This window comes from Silurus meridionalis, chromosome 3 (assembly GCF_014805685.1).
Source record: "Silurus meridionalis isolate SWU-2019-XX chromosome 3, ASM1480568v1, whole genome shotgun sequence".
NCBI classification, from domain to species: Eukaryota; Metazoa; Chordata; class Actinopteri; order Siluriformes; family Siluridae; genus Silurus; species Silurus meridionalis.
The window spans coordinates 26,317,778-26,345,192 of record NC_060886.1 but is presented as its reverse complement, the minus strand read 5'-3'; the positions used below and the strand labels follow the sequence as shown (position 1 = coordinate 26,345,192).

Genomic DNA, 27,415 nt, shown 5'->3' with positions numbered 1-27,415 from the left:
AACATAACTGTTCAATCACACAGCAATCACACCAATCAGGGTAGAGCACGCACTCTGTTTTAAACTTGTTTTAATATAATTTATTAATATCATTCTATTAGATATGATTGATGTGTTAAGAGTAACATTAAAGTCTTTTTACATAAACTAAGTTGATTAAGCAACAGTCTTGTGATAAAAATGATAATAGGAACATTAGAGCCATAATAAATCATAGTACTTGGACACTTAAGTACATTTCAAGGCAAATATATTTGTACTTTTACTCAAGTGTAGGTTTAAAGGAACACTTTTACTTTCACTGGAGTCATATTTTACCTACTGTATCTAGTTTTATATGTAGCTTGTTCACCACTGTAAAAAGTGCTATACAAATAAAACTGAAATAAATAATAAAATGTCTTATCCAGTAAAGTTTAAATAAGTTCAGCAAGGTTACAGCTGTTCAGCTGGGTTAGATAACAAACAAAACACTGACACAAAACTTGGCTGTACAGAATAATTAGTCAAATCATCAACATTTTATAATTTTCTCAGAAATGCTACACTGTAGAGCTAAAATAGTACATAGTACATAAAATGCTGGTTTTGTCTGTCAGTCAGTCACTATTTCTCTGTTGGTGCATCAAAACAGTAATTTTGTTTCCATGGAGATTTCATGTGACAGTTCATGTGACTTCTGCCTCTCTACTGACGGCATTCATACTATTTCTTTCTTTATATATATATATATATATATATATATATATATATATATATATATATATATATATATATACATTTTTTGTACAATTTATCTGTTTAGTATCTTAATCCGCTGAAACATGAACTGCTGTTTAGTTCTGTTTAGCAGTTCAGGGGCTCTATCTGTAACATACACGCACGCGCACGCACACTCAGCCAAAATGCGTCACAAAAGCAGCTATCGCGAGATGTGGAGGAGTCGCGCTCTGATTTGCTGAACTGAAAACTGCGTCATACTATCCTGGTCGCGTTCAGCTTGAAGTAAATGTGAAGTTAAGGTTCGTTTCTGGAGAAAGCAAAGGAACTGACGGAAAGCAGAAGCTCGCAGGGACGTCGCGGTTCTTTCGCAGCTATGAGGAGATTTATTTGAGATATACAGGGAGTGCAGAATTATTAGGCAAGTTGTATTTTTGAGGATTAATTTTATTTGAGGATTTAATTTGAACAACCACCATGTTCTCAATGAACACAAAAAACTCATTAATATCAAAGCTGAATATTTTTGGAAGTAGTTTTTAGTTTTAGCTATTTTAGGGGGATATCTGTGTGTGCAGGTGACTATTACTGTGCATAATTATTAGGCAACTTAACAAAAAACAAATTCATACCCATTTCAATTATTTATTTTTACCAGTGAAACCAATATAACATCTCAACATTCACAAATATACATTTCTGACATTCAAAAACCAAACAAAAACAAATCAGTGACCAATATAGCCACCTTTCTTTGCAAGGACACTCAAAAGCCTGCCATCCATGGATTCTGTCAGTGTTTTGATCTGTTCACCATCAACATTGCGTGCAGCAGCAACCACAGCCTCCCAGACACTGTTCAGAGAGGTGTACTGTTTTCCTCCTTGTAAATCGCACATTTGATGATGGACCACAGGTTCTCAATGGGGTTCAGATCAGGTGAACAAGGAGGCCATATCATTAGATTTTCTTCTTTTATACCCTTTCTTGCCAGCCACGCTGTGGAGTACTTGGACGTGTGTGATGGAGCATTGTCCTGCATGAAAATCATGTTTTTCTTGAAGGATGCAGACTTCTTCCTGTACCACTGCTTGAAGAAGGTGTCTTCCAGAAACTGGCAGTAGGACTGGGAGTTCAGCTTGACTCCATCCTCAACCCGAAAAGGCCCCACAAGCTCATCTTTGATGATACCAGCCCAAACCAGTACTCCACCTCCACCTTGCTGGCGCCTGAGTCGGACTGGAGCTCTCTGCCCTTTACCAATCCAGCCACGGGCCCATCCATCTGGCCCATCAAGACTCACTCTCATTTCATCAGTCCATAAAACCTTAGAAAAATCAGTCTTGAGATATTTCTTGGCCCAGTCTTGACGTTTCAGCTTGTGTGTCTTGTTCAGTGGTGGTCGACTTTCTGCCTTTCTTACCTTGGCCATGTCTCTGAGTATTGCACACCTTGTGCTTTTGGGCACCCAGTGATGTTGCAGCTCTGAAATATGGCCAAACTGGTGGCAAGTGGCATCTTGGCAGCTGCACGCTTGACTTTTCTCAGTTCACGGGCAGTTATTTTGCGCCTTGGTTTTCCACACACTTCTTGCGACCCTGTCGACTATTTTGAATGAAACGCTTGATTGTTCGATGATCACGCTCAGAAGCTTGGCTATTTTAAGACTGCTGCATCCCTCTGCAATATATCTCACTATTTTTGACTTTTCTGAGCCTGTCAAGTCCTTCTTTTGACCCATTTGCCAAAGGAAAGGAAGTTGCCTAATAATTATGCACACCTGATATAGGGTGTTGATGTCATTAGACCACACCCCTTCTCATTACAGAGATGCACATCACCTAATATGCTTAATTGGTAGTAGGCTTTCCAGCCTATACAGCTTGGAGTAAGACAACATGCATAACGAGGATGATGTGGTCAAAATACTCATTTGCCTAATAATTCTGCACTCCCTGTATATCATTTCAGTACTTGGGTTATATTCAGAAAATATCTTGAACTGTTAGGCGGGTCTGTAGAATTAATTTCTTTATTTATGTACAGATATTTTAAGAGCTTCTGCCTGATGACATTACTGGCAACTGTGTGAATACATTTTGAAAATTAAAAACACATTGTGATGCAGCCATCTTGTTGTATCTCTGTTTTTGCCATAGCTCCTATCTTTGTTTACTACATTGCAGTTTCTGCTAGATTTTTATTTAGACTATAAACTTAGCATTATGCAATAAAACCTGTCTTGTGATGTGCAGTAAAATGTAGACACGGACAGACTATACAATAATATTCAGAGATTAACTTTTGTTCCTTCACTATGATTGGACAGGATTCTGGATAAGGCATGCCTAAGGTAACTTAAATCTAAGTTCTGAGTTCTTTATATAATGAATTGTGCTTTTGTCTTTTCGTTTTAGTTCTTCTTTCTGCAGAAATAAACTATTCTTCAAGTAAATAACGTTTTTAAAAGATACTAATATTTATAGACACAGATATAATATTAATAGACCTTCTTGCAAGGAACATCATTCTTCTACAGTTCTATTCTAATATAAAAGCACATAAGAAATTGAGGCAAATTCTTCCTGAGATTTTGCAATTTAGAATAAAAATACATTCTATCAATAATAGATAAATGATCTACAAATAGAAAAGAAAGATTAAGAGGGCAAAAACTCTGAAAACCTAATAATTCCCCTGGTCCTCCTGGATCAGTGATAACAGGAATTCTTCAGTTTAAATTTTAGTGCAAATTATTTTTTTTCCCTACAGAAAGAATACAATTTACAAACCAATTGACAAAGATTAGATTAGCTTTAATATAACATTTCCTGATATGTGTAAGATGTGAAATTGTGTTTAATATGTGGTAGCAGGTGAATAGCATTTGTTTTCAAAAATAGATTTTTTGACAGGGAAGGAATGACATTGCGAATTAATATAAAACTTAAGCCACCCAGTTCTGGGAAAATATGGTTGTGTTTGGGGAGGATGAGCAGTGAGATTAATGATATCAGTGGCTAGGAACCACAGGTTGCATGAAGTGAATTTAAGCAGCTATCACTGCACAGTACACCACAACAATGATGGAACTGTAATGAATGGAATTTTGTTGCCAGCCAGATGAGGATGAATTCCCTTTTGAGCCTGGTTCCTATCACGGTTTCTTTCTCATACCATTTCAGGGAGTGTTTCTAATATTATGAGCAATATTATAAACAAACTTATAGCCACGTATCCATTCTTTTATATAACTTTATAACCACTCTATCTGTGCAAAGCTGCTTTGAGACAGTGTCCATTGTTAAAATGGTGGACAATTACAACGTTAAAAAATGTAATTAATTAATGTACTTAAGTATTTTTTTCGCGTATCTGTACTTTACTGATGTATTTCCAATGATGATGAACATGATGACGATTAAATTAATGTACTGCATACCCAAGAAGAGCATTACAGCTCTTCTGAAAGCTTAATTTTCTACGCCAGAAAATGCATATATTACCACATAAATAATGAAATTAACTCTTAACAATACTACCCACAAAAAAACCCACAAAACAAAATGTAAAAACCTGCGCTGAATGGGGATTACTGTATCATACTTTTTACTCAACTACATTTCACTAAATCAGTTGATTTTTTTTATTTATGAGGGGATAAAAACATAACTGTTCAATCACACAGCAATCACACCAATCAGGGTAGAGCACGCACTCTGTTTTAAACTTGTTTTAATATAATTTATTAATATCATTCTATTAGATATGATTGATGTGTTAAGAGTAACATTAAAGTCTTTTTACATAAACTAAGTTGATTAAGCAACAGTCTTGTGATAAAAATGATAATAGGAACATTAGAGCCATAATAAATCATAGTACTTGGACACTTAAGTACATTTCAAGGCAAATATATTTGTACTTTTACTCAAGTGTAGGTTTAAAGGAACACTTTTACTTTCACTGGAGTCATATTTTACCTACTGTATCTAGTTTTATATGTAGCTTGTTCACCACTGTAAAAAGTGCTATACAAATAAAACTGAAATAAATAATAAAATGTCTTATCCAGTAAAGTTTAAATAAGTTCAGCAAGGTTACAGCTGTTCAGCTGGGTTAGATAACAAACAAAAACACTGACACAAAACTTGGCTGTACAGAATAATTAGTCAAATCATCAACATTTTTATAATTTTCTCAGAAATGCTACACTGTAGAGCTAAAATAGTACATAGTACATAAAATGCTGGTTTTGTCTGTCAGTCAGTCACTATTTCTCTGTTGGTGCATCAAAACAGTAATTTTGTTTCCATGGAGATTTCATGTGACAGTTCATGTGACTTCTGCCTCTCTACTGACGGCATTCATACTATTTCTTTCTTTATATATATATATATATATATATATATATATATATATATATATATATATATACATTTTTTGTACAATTTATCTGTTTAGTATCTTAATCCGCTGAAACATGAACTGCTGTTTAGTTCTGTTTAGCAGTTCAGGGGCTCTATCTGTAACATACACGCACGCGCACGCACACTCAGCCAAAATGCGTCACAAAAGCAGCTATCGCGAGATGTGGAGGAGTCGCGCTCTGATTTGCTGAACTGAAAACTGCGTCATACTATCCTGGTCGCGTTCAGCTTGAAGTAAATGTGAAGTTAAGGTTCGTTTCTGGAGAAAGCAAAGGAACTGACGGAAAGCAGAAGCTCGCAGGGACGTCGCGGTTCTTTCGCAGCTATGAGGAGAAGTAAGGCGGACGTTGAACGCTACATTTCTTCAGTGGAGAGCTTCTCTCCTTCTCAAAAAGAGGTACGCCATACCGGATTCAAAACGCGCTAGCTAGCCGGTTAGTTAGCATGCTAGGTGTTTAGCTTGGGTAGGCCGCTGTGTGGCTAAAAGTGATTAGCGCCCGCCGACACACACCTACGCGCTCGCATACGCGTGTTTACTGCGATTAGTCGGTGTGAGTGTGCAGTATGATACAGTAGAGTATAATACAGTTGTGAGTGAGTGAGTGAGTGAGAGAGAGAGAGCGAGCTGTGCGCCTTGCTGACACTTGAAAAACGCGCTATGTGTGAGAGAGACATTGAGGGAGACGCGCGTGCGCTCGTCTGTCTGTTTTTTGGTGCACGTGTTCGATGTGTATAACTAAAGGACGTATCAATGGCGTGTTGACTAAATGCATGTAACAAGGATCGGGAAATAACTGACGAGAGCTGAGTGCATTAACTGTTGGTTTCACCAAAAAGTGTAAACATGAATGAAATCTTAACTCTGCCTGGGAGTCTCATTTCCATCAGAATTTTCATGGATTTTTTTTCAAGTTATAAAGGTTTTTAGCACAAATAAAATGTTTTCAATATGAAGAGCTCAGCAGTTTGCGTTGATCTCCAGAGACCACCAGAATAGTTTTTAACCTTATATGAAGAAATATCATCAATTTGTCCATTACAAATATGATGGGATTGAACTGTGAAATGAGTGTAAACAAATAACTTCTCAGTCACCGTGTGCTGTTCTCTAAAACGTCCTGTGCTGAAACTATAAGAATTTGAGAGCTGATTGATCAGAAGTCAATCCTATGCCCCTGTTGCACTGATCGAGCTGCTGTGTTTAGATGGTTTTGATGGTTTTGCTGTATGATGATCATTATGGTGGGCAGAGTCTAGAGATTTAGCAGTGTGTGTGAAACTTTACTAAGTGCTCTCCATCTTGACCATGTATTGTGCTAAAGCAAATGTTTTCCATGCCGTTCTATTTTATCGAGCTTTTATCACTGTTTTAGTTTCGCAGGCAGAGTTTTGGTGGTTATTAAGAAAGCTGGTTACCTGTATGTTCTGTGTTAAATGCCCAGGTATATCAAACAACTATTTGTTTATCTCTGTTTTTATTTTTTTGTGCCAATGCAGAAAACAGCGAAGGGATTTTTATTTGCAAAATTATATTTTGAAGCCAAGGAGTATGAACTCTCTAAAAGGTAACCTATGAACACATTTTTCTTTTTTGTGAAGGTTTTTTTTTTTTTGAAATTTTTTTTTATTATTATGAATTAATCTGCTGGTCTTTGTCTCTTTGTTGTACGTCTTGCCGATAGACATGTATCAGCATATTTAACAGTCCAGGGCAGAGATCCCAAGGCGCATCGATTCCTCGGTCAGCTTTATGAACAAGAAGGTGAAATTGAAAAAGCTGTCGGATGTTACAAGGTGTGTAGTGTACATGTCACTTTACACTATCTACACTATCATTTTGCAGTTTGGTCCTGAATGTATATTTTGTACTTGATGCTATAATGATAAGAAATTATGTAGTTTGAACTTTAATGGATCATTTCTCTGGTTCCTGTCCCGTCTTTAGCGCTCTGTGGATCTGAACCCAGCACAGCGAGACCTGGTTATGAAAATAGCCGAGCTGTTATGTAGCAAAGCGGAACCTGACAGCAGGGCAGAATTCTGGGTGGAGAGGGCTGCCAAACTTTTGCCGGGTCACCCTGCAGTGTTCGACCTAAAGGTTTGTACATCACTGTTTTTTGTATAATTGGCTAATGGCATATTTATTTACATGTGAAGAACGAGGAAAAGTGTAATGCTTCATCCTTTGCTTAAATATCCTTCCTTGATAAGGCGGCCTCAGAGTACTGTATGTCCAGAGACGTCCGATAGGGTCCCGCATCCAACAATTCAATATTTCACCCGTCCCGACCCTGGCGAGTTCCCTTATTTAAAGTTATCCCTTGATATCCCTGTTTACACTTTACTGGCTCTAGCAGCTTAAGTTTAAATCCTGGTGTCAAAACTGTGACACTTTGAATCAAACGAAAGAGCAGAGACGTACGATGGTGCAACCAAGGATGGGTCCAATAGCAAAGCCCAGACTCGCTTCTGTCGTATATGGAGCTGACCTGAAGCCCAGAAGCAGCCCAGGTGCTGATACCCTTGAGTCAGTCTGAACCAGCATGGAGATCTAAACAGATCAGAGTTCTGTGCCCATTCTGCAACAGTACAGAACATTTACCACTGTGTACCACTTGTACCACTTTCCAGGCATTTAGTAAAGAGCAGATGATCAAATGCATCAAAGACAACAAACGTTTTTTTTTCTAAATGTGGGCCATTACGCTTAGCTAGAAATTGTACCCTAAAGAAGCCCTGTCATCTGTGCAGTGGGAAACACCTTCATATCTGTTGTACTACAACACAAGAATTGAACCCTAAACACCTATGCAGGACTTGATGACTGATCCAAAAGGACCATGCTACTCCCAGCTGCAGTTCAGAAACTAGGGCTTCAAGGACGGACAGAGGATTTAACATTAATAACAATTCTACAAGATGTCAATAAACTCAATGGGGCAGCAGATTCCTTTAGAGTACACTCTACAGCCTTAGCAATGTTTACATATCTCCATCACCCCTAAAATGGAAGAACTACCCCGGAACGTAGAGAGACTTTAATCATACGATCAAAGCAGGATCAAATGGCAATGGATTTGCTACAAACCAGAAATAAATCACAAACCGTCACAAAGGAATTCTTCAAACGGTACTTATCGAGAGAGGGAATTCTCAATAGCAAGCCTCTAGCTTATCTCCTCCAATGTAGCTGACTTGGACCCGATTACCACCCCAAATCTCCTGCTCATGGGGCGGCCAGACAGCTCTTTATCTTGAGTAACATACTCCGCCAATGAGCTCCTAGGACGACGTAGATGGAGACAGAGTCAAGTTCTTACTGATCATTTTTGGTCAAGCTTTGAGACACTACTTGCCTAATCTCCAGCTACGACACAAAGGGATACATGATTAAAGCGTTTTTGCTACAACCAAACAATAGTGTTATTTAGATGGTTATTTTTTTGTTTACAAGTGTCTCATTACTCTGATTGGAATATTGATTGTTTGTTTCAGAATAACCTTCGGGTAAAAAAAAAAAAAACCGGCATCTTGCTGGTAAGAAAACATATATGCCTGGTAGAATGTAGTTAGAAAACAAATGAAACCAAGCACAAAAAACAAAAGAGAAGTAAAAGAGGCAGGCTCTCGGGCTTTAGTATTCATGCTATAGGCAGGTGTCGTGATGTTTTTTTTCTGCATCGCCTCTCATTTTAAACCTTTTATTTCCAGCCAGTAGCATTATGGAATCATGGAGTTATGATTGCAGGGTTGCAATGAGTTTTGGATTCTAACAATATATGGAAGGAAAGGATCAGACATAGTCTCAGATAAATGTTTGCAGGAATCTCATTTGTCATGAAATCTTCATAAAAATGTAAAATATAAACTTATGAGACATGTGGATTTTTAACCCTGTACTTTTCTGGATTGCTCCCGGACTGATTTCATGTGTTTATAAATGAAATAAAACTAATGTTCAATGCAGAAAATGTGTATCCAGGGTACTTCATCATCTATAACTTATTCTTTTGAGCAATATAATCCTTGATGATGGACCGTAAAGCTCAAAGTGTCTTCTTTCCAAAGATATCTAAATTGTGTATGTAGCTGTTGTCAGGAAATGTTAACCTTTTAAGTTGGGTAGGGCATTTCAGCTGCGAATCCTGAAATTTGGGCAGGGTGGGGGCGAACCAGACATAGTCTTAGAAATGTTTGTGGAAATCAAATTTTTCATGATATCTTTATTCAATTTAAAATATAAACTCAGGAGATGTGGCTTTTACCCCATTACTTTTCTGGATTGCTACAGGACTGATTATATGTTGGTTTAGTGGTTAGGATGCGGCGCTCTCACCGCTGCGGCCTGGGTTCGATCCCCGGTCAACTCTTAGTGCCGGTCCCAATAAATGTAAACTTCTTTACATTTGGTCCTCGAGCTAGATAGTAAACCTTCCTAACACCTCACAGAAATAAAAATATTTGCTCAATAAAATTTGGGCTAATTGTTGTTTGTATTTAGGAGAAACTGCTGAGTGTGCAGGGACAGCGAGGCTGGAACCAGCTTTATGACCTGCTGCAGTCTGAGCTCCGGCTGCGCCCCTCTGATGCCCATGTAAACCGGAGACTGGTGCAGCTCCACTGCTTGGATGGACGGTTGGAGGAAGCAGCTAAGCACTGCATGGCTGTGGAAAGCACTGGTGTCTTAAGACACAGTCTGGACTGGTACACCACTGTTGTCCATACATTTCAGGTTGGTGAAATTTCTACGCTGGGGCAATTCAGGTTTTCTTTAAAAAAAAAAAAAAGACAAGTTAAACTTATCAAGTGAATTTTATATCATTTAAATAAAATTGGCACCACAGCGTTACACATGTCTGAAAGCAGTGCAATTCTTTACTTTACTGAGAAATCTATTGTAAATATAAATGCTTTGCAGGAATACCTGGCTCAACCAAGTGTATCTTCTAATGAGAAGGCATGTCGCAAGTTCCAAAAGGAGCTCCTGCTAGCGCAGAGTAATCTGCTGAGGCTCACAATTGCCGAAAAAGATTGCAGGGAAAGTGTAATTGCACTCCAAATGTAAGTTAATTTTGTTCTGTTGCCCACATATTGGTTTCCAAATGTAATACTAAAAGCTCTTTTTTTTTTAAATAATCGATGATTATTTGTTGTTATGGTAGATTTGACCATGCTATGCAGTCTTTAAAGAACACTGCCTCAAAAGCTGTGGATGAGCTGCTGGAGGTGTTCACGGAAATGAGAGCTCATCTGTATCTTTATGCTGGAACCCTGCTTCTGAAGATGGCCATGGAAAAAGAACAGCAGTGGAGAGCCGTTGTTGATTTAGCAGCCCTCTGTTACCTTCTGGCTTATCAGGTAAAACAGGAAGGGTTTTTTTGTATAATAATGTATTAAGGAAGACGCTGTGCCAAGTTTCATTTTCAGTTGATTTAAAAGGTTCAGTATTTGTGTGTTTTCATGTGGAATTAGTGCCAGTGTATTGTAACTTGTTGGACGATTGGACATTATTGTGGTCAACAGCCTTAATAATAATATACTGGAAAGCCAAAGTGCCTAAAAAGTAAAGCTGCGTTGTAATTAAAATAAATGGGAAGCATTCTTACTAGTAGTTTGACTACTTCGTATGTGCGTCCCATTATGCAGTCATTTGTTGTTACTTTTTTCCCCATTTCTAAATATCAGTTTTAGTAACACTACCAGCCCTGAAAATGCATGTTTAACCCCTCAGAAATAATCCTTATAAAAATTAGTATGAGGGAATTTTGCATTGTAAATAGCTGTTCTACAGGTCTGCTATGAAAAACACAACTGGGGTTGATGCTAGGATTTCAGCAGTCAGCAGACACCAGTTGTCTGAAATCAGGACATCTGTGGACCTTAAGTGTGATCATGATTCATTCATGTAAATCTTGGTAGGACATTAGATATGTTTTGCAGGAAATGAATCATGAGACTGAGAGTACCAGCTAAACCACATATTCTGGAATTGCTGTTTTATTTTTATTTTTTTGCCTCCAACTTGGGGCATATAGAATTTGCAGTCATTATAAGCAGTCAGTAATTTAATCTAGGGCTGCAACTAACAATTATTTTGATAATCGTTTAATCGGACGATTCATTCCTTTTCTTTTTTTTTTTCTCCCTTTTTTCAGATTAATCAGATACAAAAAATAATTTTCTTTTAATTAGATGTTTTGCTTATTATAACTATATAAGACCCTAATTCAGGGTATTTATATATTTGATATTAAGTGTGTTTTTGAAAAAAAAAAATGCAAAAGCCACATATTGAGATCATTCATCGATTAGATGTTGCAGCTCTAATTCAATCACAGCATGTTGGTCCATATGTTCTAGAATGGTATTAATGCGTAGTTCCCCCAGGGGTCCAGATTTATTTATTTATTTATTTGTTTGTTTGTTTTAACACTGCAGAAATTCAATCCACCATGTGATGCTTATATTGTAGTTTTAGTAGATGTTTTAGTTGTCGACTTGAATAGTTCTGTCTCCTCCCCTTTAGGTTCCAAGACCAAAGACTAAACCTGAGAAAGATGAACGAGCATCCCTGAAACCTCTAGAGTCATTAGCTTGTTATCGTCAAAGCCAGGCAGGCCACATGCTGTTGAATTTAAAACAGGAGACTGAGCACTTTGTGAAGGAGGTGGTGGAGGTGTTTGGGAACAGAATTGGCCGGGACACCCTGTTCGAGACGCTTTTCAGTGCTCAAGCTCCAGTGGATCTCTCGTTCATCGGAAATGACAACATCTCCAACCTTAGCTCTCAGCCACCAGACATACAAGGCCTGGCTAAGTGGGACACGGGTATGATTACAACAGGCAAACACATTAAGCTCAAACATACATCGAATCCTACTGAACTTTATAACACTAGTAGTCAGGGTCAAGATTTATTACCAACCAGCAGATGGATTAAAAATAACATTCTTTAAAATTCACAAACCTGAGAAAGTGACAACACTGAACACACCTGACCTCAGGACGTACACTGCACATTTTTTTAATTCTGCACAACAAGGTACATGGTCCAGGAATTCAGTGTCGCTAAAGTCACTATTGCTCTGTACCTGAACAATGGAATACGCTCCGTTTATATTTGAATTTCCGTACTTTTTGCTTCCCACTTACACACGTCTTTCTCTCTCCCTCGCACATGCTCACACGCTACACGTGACCCAGGACTAATAATGAACACAACTTTTTGCTATTGACCCAGTGTAAGCAGTGTCTCTTTTTTTTGCCAGCTGAAAAATTATGAACTGTGAGCTTCCCACATTTAAAAACAAAGCTTGTGATTCCCCCACACCGTCCAGTTGACGGATGTTTTTTTAATTTTTTTTATGCAGAACTCACCACTCACTCTTTTAATAGCCCCTAGAAACAAGTGTTGTAAAATGTGTGTTGTCCAATAAGCATTAATCATTCATACTTTTAGAATGTAAATGTACATAATTCTACGATATACCCCACAGCACTAGTGTCTATCAGCCTGGTGTTGGGATTCATAGGAAGTTTCCCCACAGGCTGTGCTGCTCACAGAAACCAATTTTATTAAATCAGTCACACTGAAAGTTTATCGTTGAATCATTACAGCTACAGTTGAGACTACAGCTGGATTGCCAACGCAAGACTAGTGTTCAGCATTGTATTCTCCATATTTGTGTTCTTAGGCTCCATCTTGCATTGTGGAGATTTACAACACCTGACATGGCTGGGATTGCAGTGGTCAATGATGAGCCAGAGACCTGCTATAAAAGACTGGCTTAAACAGCTTTTTCCTCGTCTCACTCTGGAGACATTCAAACTGGACACCAATTCTCCAGAGTCAATCTGTCTGCTTGACCTTGAGGTGAAGACCAGTTTTCTTTTGGTGTGTGTGTGTGTGTGTGTGTGTGTGTGTGTGTGTGTGTGTGAGAATAATTGCAAGCTTTTTTAAGCCATTGCTAGCTATTTTGAGAGACTTTCTGTTAGAAATCATCGCTTATTTCAGTAGTGGATAATAGATAGTAACTGATTGCATAGTGATGTGCAGCTTTCTATTATTTTATGGTTCATTTTGCAGTTGTTGAACTCAGTTATTAGGGATGTATTTCTTCTTTGTTTTAGGTGTTTCTCTGTGGTGTGATATTCTCAAGTCACACTCAGCTCCAAGAAACAGCAAAGATTTCCGCTACATCACAGCTGCACGAGCCGAGATGTTTACCTCTGCAACTGATGAAACTCTTATCCTCAGAGAAACAAAGAGAGTGGTGGGAAGCAGTCTACAATCTTATTCATAAAAAGGCATTGTGAGTAAAACCAAAATGAAAACATTTTCTAAAGGAAAAAAAACTTGTGTGCACAGTACCGTAATTTCCGGACTATTAAGCGCACCCAAATATAAGCCGCACCCACTGAATTTTACAAAAATTATTTTGAACATAAATAAGCCGCTATGTCTACACTGAAACTAATGAACTTTACACAGGCTTTAATGAAAGTCAGTGTCTGTTACACGGCTTGTATCTAAACAGTAGCCTACCAAGAAAGTCATTGTTCACTGTCTTCCTCCTTCCTTTCACAACAATTTCTCTCGGGAGTTTATCTTTTGGCATCGTCGTGCGTTTAAAAATCACCATCGGTGAATCTTTTCTCCTCTCGTGGTGGCTTTTTTAATTAATTAATTTTTTTTGAGTTCCTTAGACTTTTCAATTTTCTTAATGGTTGTCTGTATTTAAAATAATATTTTTATCTATTTGGTCCTTATTTGTCCATCTGTAGACCCAATACATCTGCTAAATTAAGAATGATAGTCCAGCATGGCTTAAACACACTGCGAGCAAGAGAGAAACATGGTCTTCAACCTGCACTGCTCATCCACTGGGCCAAACATCTCAGCATCATGGTAATCCTTTCACTTTTTTGGCCAATTATGAAATCTGAATTATTCTTCATTCATGACTTAAAAAATAATAATTATGAAGAGATAGATAGATATATACACAAACACACTTTTATCTACTTAATTGTGAGATTGTGACCTGAGAGTTTTTTGATGATTTTATAGAAGTGACTGAATTACTTTCTTTTTTTTTTTTTTTTATCAGCTACTTATTGTATAATTGAGTTTTTTAAAAATGGTTTGATTGGTTCTGTAAGCTGCGACTGTTTAATAAATAATGTATTTACCATTCATTGCATAAATTCTGACCATGTTTACAGATATGAGAGTAAAATGTTTATAGAAGTATGTAATATGACTGAACTATTTGCAGGGTGATGGTGTGAACTCTTACTATGACCAGAAAGAATATGTTGGCCGTAGCGTGCATTACTGGAAAGTTGTGCTCCCTTTGCTTGAGAAAATTGAGCGCAGACGCAGCATTCCTGAACCTCTCGATCCTTTATTTATTCATTTCGCCAGTAAGAACATACAGGTAAAGTGATCTTTCCTGATCCGTGTTCTTTTCAATGCATTTGAACAACGCAATGTTATTTTTTATTTTTTATTTTTTGCCTCTTCTTGTATTAGGTTTCACAAAGTAAAGCTTATGAAGAGGAGGCTAAGATCGCATTCGCTACTCTTCTAGACATTGAGGGCAACACACATCAGGCTATCTCAGATCTTAATCAAATTAACAGTATCTCTTCCCACTGGCATCTTGCTCGGGTATTCCAGTTATTTCCTACCTCACATAAATTAGGCTTTTTGAGTGATTTTCAACTGCTACTTTCAGTAAGGGAATTTATTTCTAAACAGCCATGTGTTTATTTTTCTTTTATTGTTTTGATCTTTCAAAGATCTATCAGAGACTCTCTGAGGAGGCAGGAAATGGAGTTGAGGAAACTCAAGACAAGTACATCAACTATCTCCAGCAGTTAAAAAAATACATATTAAAGGTCTTGCATGCCAGTGAAGATGACACTGAGAAGGTCCAGTATCTAAATCTAATATTCATGAGTATTATCTTAATTGCAAAGATACATACATTTAAAATGGTTTCACATTTTATTACAGCTGCCTGTATCAATGGAGGAAATTCTGGACTTACTCAGTGATGTCAATCAGCAGCTTGGAGAGAACGGAGAGGTTGTGGATGGAGTTTGTGAAGAACATCCATTGACTTCAAGCCCAAGATCTTTCACAGAACCAACTGCAGCTGCTTCCCATAAATTCTCAATGTCCTCACCAGCCAAAAATCTTCTCTCCCCCTCTAAGAGATCAGTGGTATATATGTTTTTTTGGGTTTTCCAATGGGCTGTGTTATGCATGATGATTACATTATTAATTTTTGTTTTATTTGTTATTGCTAATAGTTTTCTCCAAAAACACCCCCTCACTGGGCAGAAGATCAGAAGTCACTTTTGCAGTTGCTCTGTCAACAAGTCGAATCTTTAAAGGTCAGTTTGGGACCAGTAACTTTAGTTTACCATACAGGAGCATACTGCCATACAGGAATGCTGGATATTACTTTTGCTAAGACATCAGAGTTGTACTAGAAATGGTTTGCCTAATGCTCTGATAAGCATGAAAAATAGAAATGATTAAATAATATATAGGGGAGGGGAGATAATTGAATGTTTGATAATCAATAGCAGTAATTTACACACTTCACAATGTAAATGTTTGCAGAATGAAGTTCATGATCTGAGGCACAATTCAGCTGTCGCAGCAGAGTCCCCATTTCACAGAGTGTATGGAGGGAATTATCCAGCTGAGACTCTCCAGGAACCCTTTCCAGCAGCACAGTCGTTTCACGGAGTACCACTTACTGGTTAGGCTAACTACATTAATTGAGGTTCAGTGCACTGTGTTTGACGCTGTTCGTTTTACATTTACATTTATATATTTATTTTGTTCTTCTCAGTTGCCACTACAGGTCCTTCAGTATATTACAACCAGTCTCCTGCATATAATTCACAGTACCTACTTCGCACTGCTGCTAATGTAACACCATCCAAGGTAGGAGTGCAACTCTGGGACTGCAACTTGGTGTTTAAAACCTTACTTTAGCAGTTAAATTAGGCTAAAACTATTTTAGGCATTAAATGATTTTAAATTGAGGGAAGGGTTTGTACTACCGTTTCTGCTTGATGATTATATGTTTACCCTAAACTCTTTAGAAAATTTTTTTTTTTTTTTTAGGTAAAAGATTTTTTGGACATTCTTGAAAAACTTTGATAATTATGGATTGCAGGAGAAGCTGGACCATTCTTTTACCATATTTTTCTTATAGGCACCTGTCTATGGAATGAATCGTCTCCCCCAGCCACACATGTATGCCTACCAGCAACCAACACACACTCCCCCCCTTCAAACAGCAGCATGCATGTACCCTCAAGATCAGGTTTTTGGTGCTACAGGCTTGCTGTCCCCATACAATGAAGAATACTGCAGTCATAATGTTTCTCAGCCATCAACCAATCCAACATTGCCAGAGCCTGGATACTTCACTAAGCCACCTGTACTACCTGCTCAGTCCTGTAAGAGCAACGAAGGCAAGTCGGTAGACATAAAAATGATCTTTAACCAGCAAATTCCTGGTGAAACATCTAAGATTGGGACCACAGCTCCAATCCAAAGCACACAAACAGCAGCTGCATTTAAGTTCAATTCCAATTTTAAGTGTAATTCTGGTGACTTTACTTTCTCTTCTGCAGAGTTGAAAAATAACAGTGAAAGCCTTTTGGGGCTTCTGACCTCAGATATTCCTCCTAGAACCGAAAGCCAGTCAGCCCTAAAGTCTCAGCCGCAAGACCAAACAGCCAGTCAGAGTGGGGTCTTTACTTTTGGTAGTAAAAATGCTTCCGGGTTTTCGTTTGTTGAAGGGACACAGGGTAAAGCAACTCTTTTCGGAAAATCTGACAAATCATTTGACTTTGCAAATATGTCCAAGCCAGTGACTGGGGTGGAAAATGATGGGAAATGTGATGAAAGTGATGACAGCACCCATGTTGAAGAGGATGAGGATGGACCACACTTTGAGCCCATTGTTCCTCTGCCAAATAAGATTGATGTGAAAACTGGGGAGGAGGAGGAAGAAGAAATATTCTGCAACAGAGCAAAATTGTTCCGTTTTGAGGCAGAAACGAAGGAATGGAAAGAAAGAGGCATCGGATTAATTAAAATCCTTAAGCACCAAAAATCAGATAAATATCGGGTGTTGATGAGGAGAGAACAAGTTTTGAAAATATGTGCAAATCACTACATCACTGCAGACATGGCTCTAAAACCAAATGCTGGGTCTGATAAGTCATGGGTATGGTATGCTATGGACTATGCTGATGAAATGTCGAAGACCGAGCAGCTGGCTATTCGTTTTAAGACTGCAAATGAAGCGGTTTTATTCAAACAAAAATTTGAGGAAGCCCAGGCAGCTATTCTTGAACATCAAACAATGCAAGGTCAACTAAAAGAAAATGACACACAGTTATCAACGTCTGAGGAATCTACCAAAAAACCTGATCTAAAAACCCTTTTTGCTAAGAAGGCAGGTGACTGGGATTGTACAGTTTGCTGTGTAAGAAATAACTCCTCATCTAAACAGTGTGTTGCCTGCAGTGGCCCCAATCCTTTTGCTAATTCAAAACCTGAAGCTAAACCAGCTGCAGTATTTAAAAGTACTCCTGCTCCATCAGCGGGCGCCTTTACTGTACTTGGAAGTGCTGGAAGTTCCAAGGATGCCAGTAGTGATTCCAGCTTCAAGGCATTTGGAGCTCAAATTCCTTTTTCCTTTAAATTTGGAACATCCAATCAGAGTGAAGCAGCAAAATCACAGGAAAGTTCCAGTTCCTCTGGTCCAGAAGTCAAGACCTCAAGTGTTGCAAGTGTTTCAATTGAGTCTGGATTTGCCTCTCAGTTTGGTAAGAAACCAGGACAGTGGGATTGTTCCACATGTGCAGTGAGAAATGAGGCTTCTGCAAGCATTTGTATTGCGTGTCAAACCAAAAACTCCGCTGCACCAGAATCTACCAAACAGTCTGCAAGTTTGCAAAGTTCAGCTCAACTAAAGGAAACTAACTCCAAGCCTTCTACCTTTGTGGATTCTAAAAAAAATCTGGATCTGAAAACCCTCTTTGCTAAGAAGGAAGGCGATTGGGATTGTGATGTTTGCTGTGTAAGAAATAAATCCTCATCTAAAGAATGCGTTGCTTGCAGCAGCCCCAATCCTAGTTCTGAATCAAAACCTGAAACTAAACCAGTTGAGGGATTTAAAAGTGCTCCTGCTTCTGCTTCCTCAAAGGGAGGCTTCACTTTTGGACTTGGTGAAAGTTCCAAGGATACCAGTGGTGGTTCCAGCTTCAAGTCATTTGGATCACAAATTCCCTTTTCCTTTAAATTTGGAACCCAGCCATCCAATCAGAGTGAAGCAGCAAAACCACAGCAAAGTTCCAGTTCCTCTTTACAAAAAGTCACCTCTTCAAGTGTTGCACCATTTGTGATTGGACTTGACTCTCAGTTTGGTAGGAAACCAGGACAGTGGGATTGTGATTCCTGCTTGGTCAGGAATGAAGCATCTGCAAAAAACTGTGTTTCGTGTAATGCTCCATGTAGCAGTAACCAAAATGAAGCACAGTGGGATTGTGGTGACTGTCTGGTTAGAAATGAAGGCACATCCAGTCATTGTGTGTCCTGCAAGAAACCTAATCCAAATTCAGACGCAACCAAGGCAGCACCAGCACCTTCCTCCTTTAGCTTTACTGCTGATAGTCAAGCTAACCATCCTCCAAGTACAGGGTTTACAGCTAGCACTTTTAAATTTGGTCTGGATAATAAAGGTGTGCCAACAACCGCTCAAGGTGAAACATCTTCAAGTGAATCAAAATTCTCTTTTTCTGTCCCTGCATTAACCAGTGAATTAAAATTCGGTTTGAAAGGATCTGAATCAAAGCCAGCAAACAGCGGATCTGCCTCTGAGTTTCTGAAAAACATTGCTGAACAACACCGAGAAAAAGAAAAAGAGGTTTCCTCCTCATCTGTCCAGTCAGAGAGCAATACTATTAATGAGGACTGTCCGCTGATTACAGGAAAGCAAAATGCCCCTAGTTTCGCAGACTTGGCAAAGACTTCAGAAGGAAACTTTCAGTTTGGTCAGAAGGATACCAGTTTTAAAGGTTTTGCAGGAGCTGGTGAGCAGCTTTTTACTTCATTTCTGCAAAGCAAAAGGGCAGACGGCTCCGTTAACCAGGAAGAGGAGGAAATGTATAAAACTGAAGAAAATGATGATATTCAGTTTGAACCTGTGGTAAAGATGCCTGATAAAGTTGACCTTGTTACAGGAGAAGAAGATGAGGAATGCATGTACTCAGTGCGTGCTAAGCTTTTCAGGTTTGATAACGAAACTCATCAGTGGAAAGAGCGGGGGGTTGGAAACCTAAAACTTCTTAAAAATAATGAAAATGGCAGACTTCGAGTTCTAATGAGACGAGAGCAAGTGCTGAAGGTGTGTGCTAATCACTGGATCACTACAATAATGAATTTAAAGCCTCTTTCTGGTTCAGATCGTGCCTGGGTATGGTTAGCGAATGACTCTTCAGATGGAGATCCCAAGCTAGAACAGTTGGCTGCCAAGTTCAAATCTCCAGAGCTTGCGGAAGAGTTCAAGCAAAAGTTTGAGCATTGTCAGCAACTCCTTTTGGACATCCCTTTGCAAACCCCCCATAAGCTGGCTAAATCAGACCGAACAGCAAATCTTATACAAAAGGCTGAGGAAATGAAATCTGGTCTTAAGGACCTCAAATCATTCCTGACTTGTGATGGAATGAAGGGCAAGCACGAGGTACACAAAGCATCATCTGCCAACGATACGTCCGAGCTCATTAGCAAACCCCACAGTGAGAGCATTGGACCCACTCTGGAATGGGATAATTATGATTTGCAAGCAGATGTTCATGATGAAAGTGCCGACACCTCCATATATGCTTCTCCACTCGCTAGCAGCCCCTTGCAAAAAAATTTGTTCCGGTTTGGAGAATCAACTTCTGGGTTTAGTTTCAGCTTTCAGCCTATTCTTAGTCCATCTAAATCCCCAGCTAAGCTGAATCAGAGTGGGACATCTGTAGGAACAGATGATGAACAAGAAATAAGTCAAGAGGAGGAAAGAGATGGGCAGTACTTTGAACCAGTTGTGCCATTGCCTGATGTGGTTGAGCTTTTAAATGGAGAAGAGAATGAACAGGTAGTGTTCAGTCACCGAGCAAAATTGTACCGCTACGATAAAGACCTCAGCCAGTGGAAAGAAAGAGGCATAGGAGACATAAAAATCTTACAGAATTATGATACAAAGCGCACCAGGCTTGTGATGCGACGTGACCAGGTTTTTAAGTTATGCGCGAACCACTGGATAAAATCGGACATGAAACTTGAGCCGATGAAAGGAGCAGAAAAGGCGTGGATTTGGAGTGCTTACGACTTTGCTGAAGGAGAAGGAAAAGTTGAGCAGTTGGCTGTGCGCTTTAAATTGCTGGAGACTGCAAATTCTTTCAAAGAATTTTTTGAGAACGCCAAGGATGCCCAGGAACAGGAAACCCTTCTGGTGTCCGCTTCCCCTAAAGAAGTCTCGACCTCTCCCAAATCCCTGTGTGGTAAAGCTGCTATTGAGGTGCTTGAGGAGACGACTAAAGAACAGACAGAACCGCCTTCTGAAAGCAGTCATTCACCTGCAGTGAATCTCAGTCCACATAACACCTCTAAAGCAGTGGTCTCTCCCCCCAAGTTTGTCTTTGGTTCAGACTCTGTGCAGAAAATATTCGGAAGCCCAGGATCTTCTAAACAGGTGGTTTCTAGTCCTGCTACAAGCCCAACACACTGTGCATCAAGCTCTAGAACAGACGAAAGGAAGATGATTACTCCATTCAAAGTGCCTGAAAGAGGTGAGGAATTTTGTTGAATAGTTTTAGCTTTATAGCCTTTATAAAGACTGTTTGTTGTTTTGCTAATCAATCGTTATTGGATTATGTTTCTAAAATGATACTTCCTCCGTTCTGGTGAAGTACCCCAAACTATTTTCAAATTTTTTCCAGCATCAGTGAACATAATGTTCTTTCTGTTCTCTTACTTTATCCAAATGGTCTTTGAGTTTAAAGAACATTTGGTCTAGTTCCTTCTGTCCTGGGTTAGAGTATTATGGTTTAAAATTTGGTAGTTATTATAGTATGATCAAATTTCCTTTCTACAGTTTTATCAACTATTTAAGTTTTTTTTTTTTTTTTATTATTATTATTTCTTTTTTACTTTAATACATTGTACAGCAAAAAAAAATCCCCTCTTCTATTTATTTAATTATTTTTATTTTAAAAACAATACGTATTTGAAGACAGAGTTAAGCCACGTATATAAAGATTACACAATCCAGCTTTTAGCAACATACAAACATAATTAAAAACTTGTGCTCCTGGCTTTCATTCCTGTAGACACCTGCCTATCTGCTTTACTTCGGAGAAAAAAAAATCTAAACAATTCAACATATTAATTTCTCAGTGCATAGCCTCTATTTTTCCTCAGTAGACTGGTTGCTCTAAATATTCAGATCAGCCATACTATTAAAACCACTGACGAAAGAGAAACACAGATTCTCATTACAATGTCACCAGTCAAGGGGTGGGATATATATTTGGCAGTAAGTGAACAGTCAGTTGGACGTAGTAAAATGAGCATGCAGCAGTCTAATTGCCAATTTATGATGACTAGATGACCCTGTATGAGCATTTTGGCAGGGCAAGGGAAGGACAATCCCAAGTGGCCCGAGCAGGAACATGTCCAATAAAAGTAATTTAATGTGTTATAGGTTAAGTGAGGTATTGGTGGCGTGAGTGAAACTACCACTTTTACATTTTTGATAATGTTTACTTTTTGACAGAGTTCTCTAAACAAACAAAAACAAAGCCTCTTTAACTGCATACTAAAAGTCAGAGTTATTGGCACACTTCAAGAAACAGTTTCTTTTTATTCCCTTCACCCCTAAAAAGACAGAAATGAACTAAAAAGAGATTCTGGAAAATGAAATACGAACACAACACATGATTGATGGACAGATAATCAGCGATCATTTCCTGAACATTATTGTTGGTGTGAATTAAAGTTGGACACATTTGATCTTGTTTTATTTTTGTTTAATAGCTTTTAAAAATCTAGTGGTTTTGGGTGTTCACTTCTGTCTGTGTAGTTTGTGGTTCTATTCAACATTCACGCACACAAGTCTGCAGTCTGTCTGAAAGCTTCCATTTTCACTGTTCTGTTTGATCACCCATTGCAAGCCACAACCTTTTTTTTTATACTAATGAAATTAACACTATTGGATTGTATGTAAGATTATTGCTCTACTAAATATATTTTTTAAATGAGCGTAAAAACACAAAAGATGGTAGTTGGACTGCACAAAAAGAATGACTAATAAAAAATTATATAAGCTGTTAAAATACCACTAAAGGTCCACAAGATCCCTCTACAAGTGTCTTCAATCCTCCAACTTTTGTTTGACATTTCACTTAGAGGCTCATTGGAATTGGTCTAAAATATCTGGGTGCTGATTACTTTAAACCAGTGCTTTGCTGCAGACATCTTCCTTGTGTCTTTGCTGAAAAAGCTTACTATGTTTTTTTTCTTATTTTTATATGAAGGGTGCCAATAATTCTGAAGTTTCATAAAATATTTTGGAAAAAAAATTGTAATTAGAGATATATATAAAATGCTAGGCAAGTGAGTAGTTGCTGAATTTAATTTCTGTGTGAAGCTACCACTTCATTTGGTGCCTCACCTACCATCCACTGTGTTTTTAGGATTGGATTTTAGGCTTTTTAAAGATAACCCTATGGCTTTTTGGACATGCACTTCAGCTACCCAGTTTAAACCTCCAGGTATTGTCACCGCACGTTGTGTTCTTTGCAGTGTGGGACACTGTTCTGTCACCACCAAGCTTGTGCTGACCTTCTTAACTCTGAGGAATGAGGATTAATAACCAGAACGCGTGTTTAAAATAACCTGCATGTGTTTGGAATTTGACAAATGACATACTTCCACTGGTGTTCCGCAATCGGTTATAATAATGTTCTTTTTGGTATTGTATGAGGAAGTCAGGTATGTCAGAGAGGTATGTCAGAGAGGTATGTGAGGGTGGTGCAGGACATGTATGAGGGCAGTGTGACAGCAGTGAAATGTGCAGTAGGAACGACAGACTGGTTCAAGGTTTGACTGCATCAAGGATCAGCCCTGAGCCCTTTCTTGTTTGCAGTGGTGATGGACAGGTTGATAGACAAGGTCAGACAGTAGTCTCTGTGGACTATGAATTTTGTGGATGATAGTCATTTTGGAGAGAGTAGGCAACAGGTGGAGAAGAGCCTGGGGATCTGAAGGTAGGTGCTGTAGAGAAAGAGGAATAAGTAAGACAGAGTACATGTGTGTGAAGGAGTCGGAGGGCAGTGCAGTGGTGCGGTTGCAGGGAGAGAAGGTGGAGGTTCAGGTACCTGGGATCTACAGTGCAAAGTAATGGAGAGTGTGTTGGAGAAGTAAAGAAAAGAGTGCAGGCAGGGTGGAGTGGGTGGAGAAGAGTGACAGGAGTGATTTGTGATAGAAGAGTATCTGCAAGAGTGAAAGGGAAAGTTTATAGGACTGTTGTGAGTCCTGAGATGTTATATGGATTAGAGACAGTGTTGTTGCCATTTTTTATTTAATTTTTAAAAAACACTATTCCATTTGAATGGTTTGTTTGTATATACATCTTGTAATGAAGTAGCAGTTGAGCTGTGTGCGTGCGTGTGTGCGTGCGTGTGTGCTTTGTCCTAAAGCCCCTTTTGGCATGTTTGTATATATTGTGGAAAAGTGGTAATTTGTAGAAGCTTTTTAAAATGATCTTGAAACTATTCATCATTTTCATTCTCAATCAGAATGGACTTTGCTTGTTGTTTTGAAAGGCATCACTTATTATTCAAACTGATAAGATATGATAAGATGTTAAAAAGTGAAATGATCCTGAGTGGGGTTTTGGGCAAACTTGCACCAAATAACCGTCTGTCTGGTGAAGTGCATGAAAGATTGTGTGTCTCTGTCGGCCTTCTGCATCAAATTAGTGGACATGATTAATCCTGGACTAATTACTGTATTATATAATATATTGGATACATATATATTTTGTTTTCTGTCATGATACTTATGATGCTTATGATAAAATATCCTACTTTGCATTAATGCAAAGTAGATAAAAAATAAATTAGTGGTGTCATTGCCACCAGCGTCATTGAAAATGTAACTTAAAATGGTTGTCAGCTTTAATGCTGTAATTCGCCTTTGTTTAAAATTGAGCATCAGGGCTAATTCTTGTTTTTGTCTCTTAGTGTCTTCTGAGATCCTGGACGACACAACTAATGCCGGGGACAGCTGTGACCCTGATATTAAAATCGTGTTTGAACAGAAACCAACTAAAGAGCAGGAAGAACTCGCCCGAAAACTGATGCTGCCACCAACGTTTTTTCTTTACAAAAATAAGCCAGGATATGTGAGCGATGATAGTGATGGTAAGAGTTTACTGCTTCTCCCCTCAACCCCTGATTAGTGCTTGAAAATGTATTATTTAGTTTTGTGAATCACCTTAATTTGGAACACAATGTAGTTCCATCCCTTAATTCATTAAGAACAATAATAATAAGCAAAATACAGTTCAGCATTGTGCAATCATTAGACTTTTGACTTATTGTTATTTTGCTACCTTTGGTTAAAAAACAGAAAACTGATCAGTCTGTTCTTTGGAAGAAAACTTCGTCTTCATTGTTTATTACGTTTTTGTCGATCAACAAATCTAATGACCTCAACATGCATTTACTATGTAGATGAAGATTTCGAGACTGCTGTAGGAAATCTGAAAGGAAAACTGTATCCAGATTGTGGCAGACATGGTCTAGGTAAGTTATATTCGTGTGTGTCTGTGTGTGTGTGTGTCTGTGTGTGTCTGTGTGTCTGTGTGTGTGTGTGTGTGTCTGTGTGTGTGTGTGTGTGTTTAACATGTAGATTATGAGTAAAATTGAAAGAATACAGTCGAACCCACTTATCTAGACCCCGGTTAACTCGCCAACCCTATTAAGTCAGGGTTTTTGAAGTGGAACCGCCAAATTCTCGCTTTGTCTAAGCAATTTTAATCGGTTTATTTTTTAATAGTTTTTTTTTTTTTCGTCGCCGAACCCTAATATCTCGAGCACAAGGGGGGGCAAATTTGCCACTTAACGTCAGTTCTGTCAGGAATCCCCCTGCCACGCCCCCTTCGGCGGCGGCATTCCCCAAAGCACCCTGCTTCTTCTCCCGTGCGCTCGTCACAGACATGCTGATCACACACGCCTGACTCTCATTCACTCACTCATCCCATCTCCTATTTAAGCCCCTCACCTCCACACACTCGCGGTCTGTTATTGTTTGTGCATGATCGTATGTGTTGGTTCATGGCGGTCTGTGTGATCGCGTCTACGTACCCTTCTTCTCGGACTTCGCATTCTCTCAACGGCTGCACCCCGGATTACCCTGATCCTGCTGTTTTCCATGTTCACGCTGTCTGCACCACGTTTATCCGTTGCTGCCCAGCGCTGCGATTTCCATAGCGCAGATCCGTGGATTCTCTACACAAACTGTCTCTGCTTTCATAGAACTTCGTGGACCGCGCTCCCGGAGCGCACCACTGGATATTACTGCTTCGCTACAAGTATTGGTGGATTATCTCCTGAGTATTCTCAATAAACTTTGTTTGCGTTTACTTCGGCTTCCGTCTCCTTATCCGCATTACAGGTTCCGCATCTCAATCCGCATGACCAATCAAACAAATCACGGCAACGCTCTTGTGTAAAAAAAACTTCAAAAACACGTGCATGCACATTCTTATTTAATAACGCACATCATGTACATAAAGAAATTTTAAGCACGTTAATATATTGCCGCCATATTGGTTTTCGTTTATTTCGATCATCGGTTATCTCTGCGCTTTTTGGAGTCCCCCAGGCCGGCGACATAACCGGGTTCCACTGTATATATGCAGAATGAAATCCAAATTAAATCTGAAATGTGTATTTTATGATACAGTGCAGCAAACCATACAGACAAGGAATTAATAACTGTGTGTATAATTTATATAAAACATATATAAACATTATGATCCCTAGGATGTGGCATTTGTCAATGAATTAAATATTACTTTGGAGAAGCTTCCTGCTTGCAGTAGTGTCCTGTGTACTTAGGAAATTGCACCTACTGTATATTTACAATCCCTTGAATAGGCGATCGCCATGTTAAAAGAAAAATAGGCTGCAACTGTGTTGTGTGATTGTGTGGAGGATTCAGAAAGTATTCAGGCCCTTCCAGTTTTTGCACAATTACAGTGGTGTAGGTTTATTTGTTAAAATAAAATGAAATGTAAACATTTGGACATCAATCTACACACATTAGCACATAATGTAGCAATTTTTTATGCTTTTATATTGCTAATGTATTGAGTCACTTTCTAGCAGCTCTGTTAGCAGCTTCTGTTTCTGATGGATTTGTCTAAACAAGCTTTGATCAAGATATTTGAACAGTTTCTCTCATTTTCCTGCATAGCCTCTCAAGCACAATCAGACTGGACAGGAAGTCACCCTTTCACATCTGAGATTTATTCACAAATGTTTTATGGGGTTTGAGTCTGGGCTCTGATTGGCCCAATGTAGGATATTCACAGACTGGTCCTGAAGTTAGTAAAGTGTTGTCTTGGGCCACCTCCTTTTCACCTCAATGTGAGGTCTTGTTTTATATTATGGAGGTCATCAGAGAGATCCTTGAAATAAATGGCTTGGACTGACATGCACTATGAATTGTAGGGCCTGAAAAACTCAAGGTGTAGTTTAATAAAGCTTAAATGTGGGAAATTTAGTGTAACTTCAGATAATCAAGACAAAAATCATGTTCTCTGCACATGTCCAAAACATCTCAATCGCCTCCCTCACTTTGTCTCTAAAACGTCCTACATGCACTGTCCCTCAAATAAACTCATTTCAAATCCTGTCCATCCTCGTCACTCCCAACGAAAAACCTCAACATCTTCAGCTCTGCTACCTCCAGCTCTGCCTCCTGTCTTTAACTCAATGCCACTGTCTCTAAACCATACAACATCGCAGGTCTCACCACAGTCCTATAAACTTTCCCTTTCACTCTCACAGATACTCTTCTATCACAAATCACTCCTTCTGTCACTCTTCTCCACCCACTCCACCCTGCCTGCACTCTTTTCTTCACTTCTCATAACACTAAATTAGGAA

General features: G+C 38.8%; 1 protein-coding gene across 3 annotated transcripts in view; it reads left to right on the top strand.

Annotated features, from left to right (window-relative positions):
• Window positions 1-856: 856 nt before the first annotated feature.
• Window positions 857-27,415, top strand: part of ranbp2 (RAN binding protein 2) — a 33,057-nt gene continuing 6,498 nt past the window's right edge. Inside the window, exons 1-22 of one of the 3 annotated variants that reach the window (XM_046845182.1) lie at window positions 857-1,104; window positions 5,484-5,547; window positions 6,648-6,715; window positions 6,833-6,944; window positions 7,096-7,248; window positions 9,652-9,882; window positions 10,069-10,211; window positions 10,313-10,508; window positions 11,677-11,977; window positions 12,844-13,022; window positions 13,280-13,461; window positions 13,934-14,057; window positions 14,428-14,589; window positions 14,685-14,822; window positions 14,954-15,085; window positions 15,171-15,380; window positions 15,470-15,553; window positions 15,786-15,927; window positions 16,021-16,115; window positions 16,390-21,025; window positions 24,482-24,661; window positions 24,974-25,045. In XM_046845182.1, coding sequence (XP_046701138.1) covers window positions 1,097-1,104; window positions 5,484-5,547; window positions 6,648-6,715; window positions 6,833-6,944; window positions 7,096-7,248; window positions 9,652-9,882; window positions 10,069-10,211; window positions 10,313-10,508; window positions 11,677-11,977; window positions 12,844-13,022; window positions 13,280-13,461; window positions 13,934-14,057; window positions 14,428-14,589; window positions 14,685-14,822; window positions 14,954-15,085; window positions 15,171-15,380; window positions 15,470-15,553; window positions 15,786-15,927; window positions 16,021-16,115; window positions 16,390-21,025; window positions 24,482-24,661; window positions 24,974-25,045 — 7,612 coding nt within the window. In that variant the 5' untranslated portion in view covers window positions 857-1,096. Of the gene's footprint in view, window positions 1,105-5,235; window positions 5,548-6,647; window positions 6,716-6,832; window positions 6,945-7,095; window positions 7,249-9,651; window positions 9,883-10,068; window positions 10,212-10,312; window positions 10,509-11,676; window positions 11,978-12,843; window positions 13,023-13,279; window positions 13,462-13,933; window positions 14,058-14,427; window positions 14,590-14,684; window positions 14,823-14,953; window positions 15,086-15,170; window positions 15,381-15,469; window positions 15,554-15,785; window positions 15,928-16,020; window positions 16,116-16,389; window positions 21,026-24,481; window positions 24,662-24,973; window positions 25,046-27,415 lie in introns of those variants that run through there. The other 2 variants (XM_046845183.1, XM_046845181.1) reach the window with 2 other exon arrangements.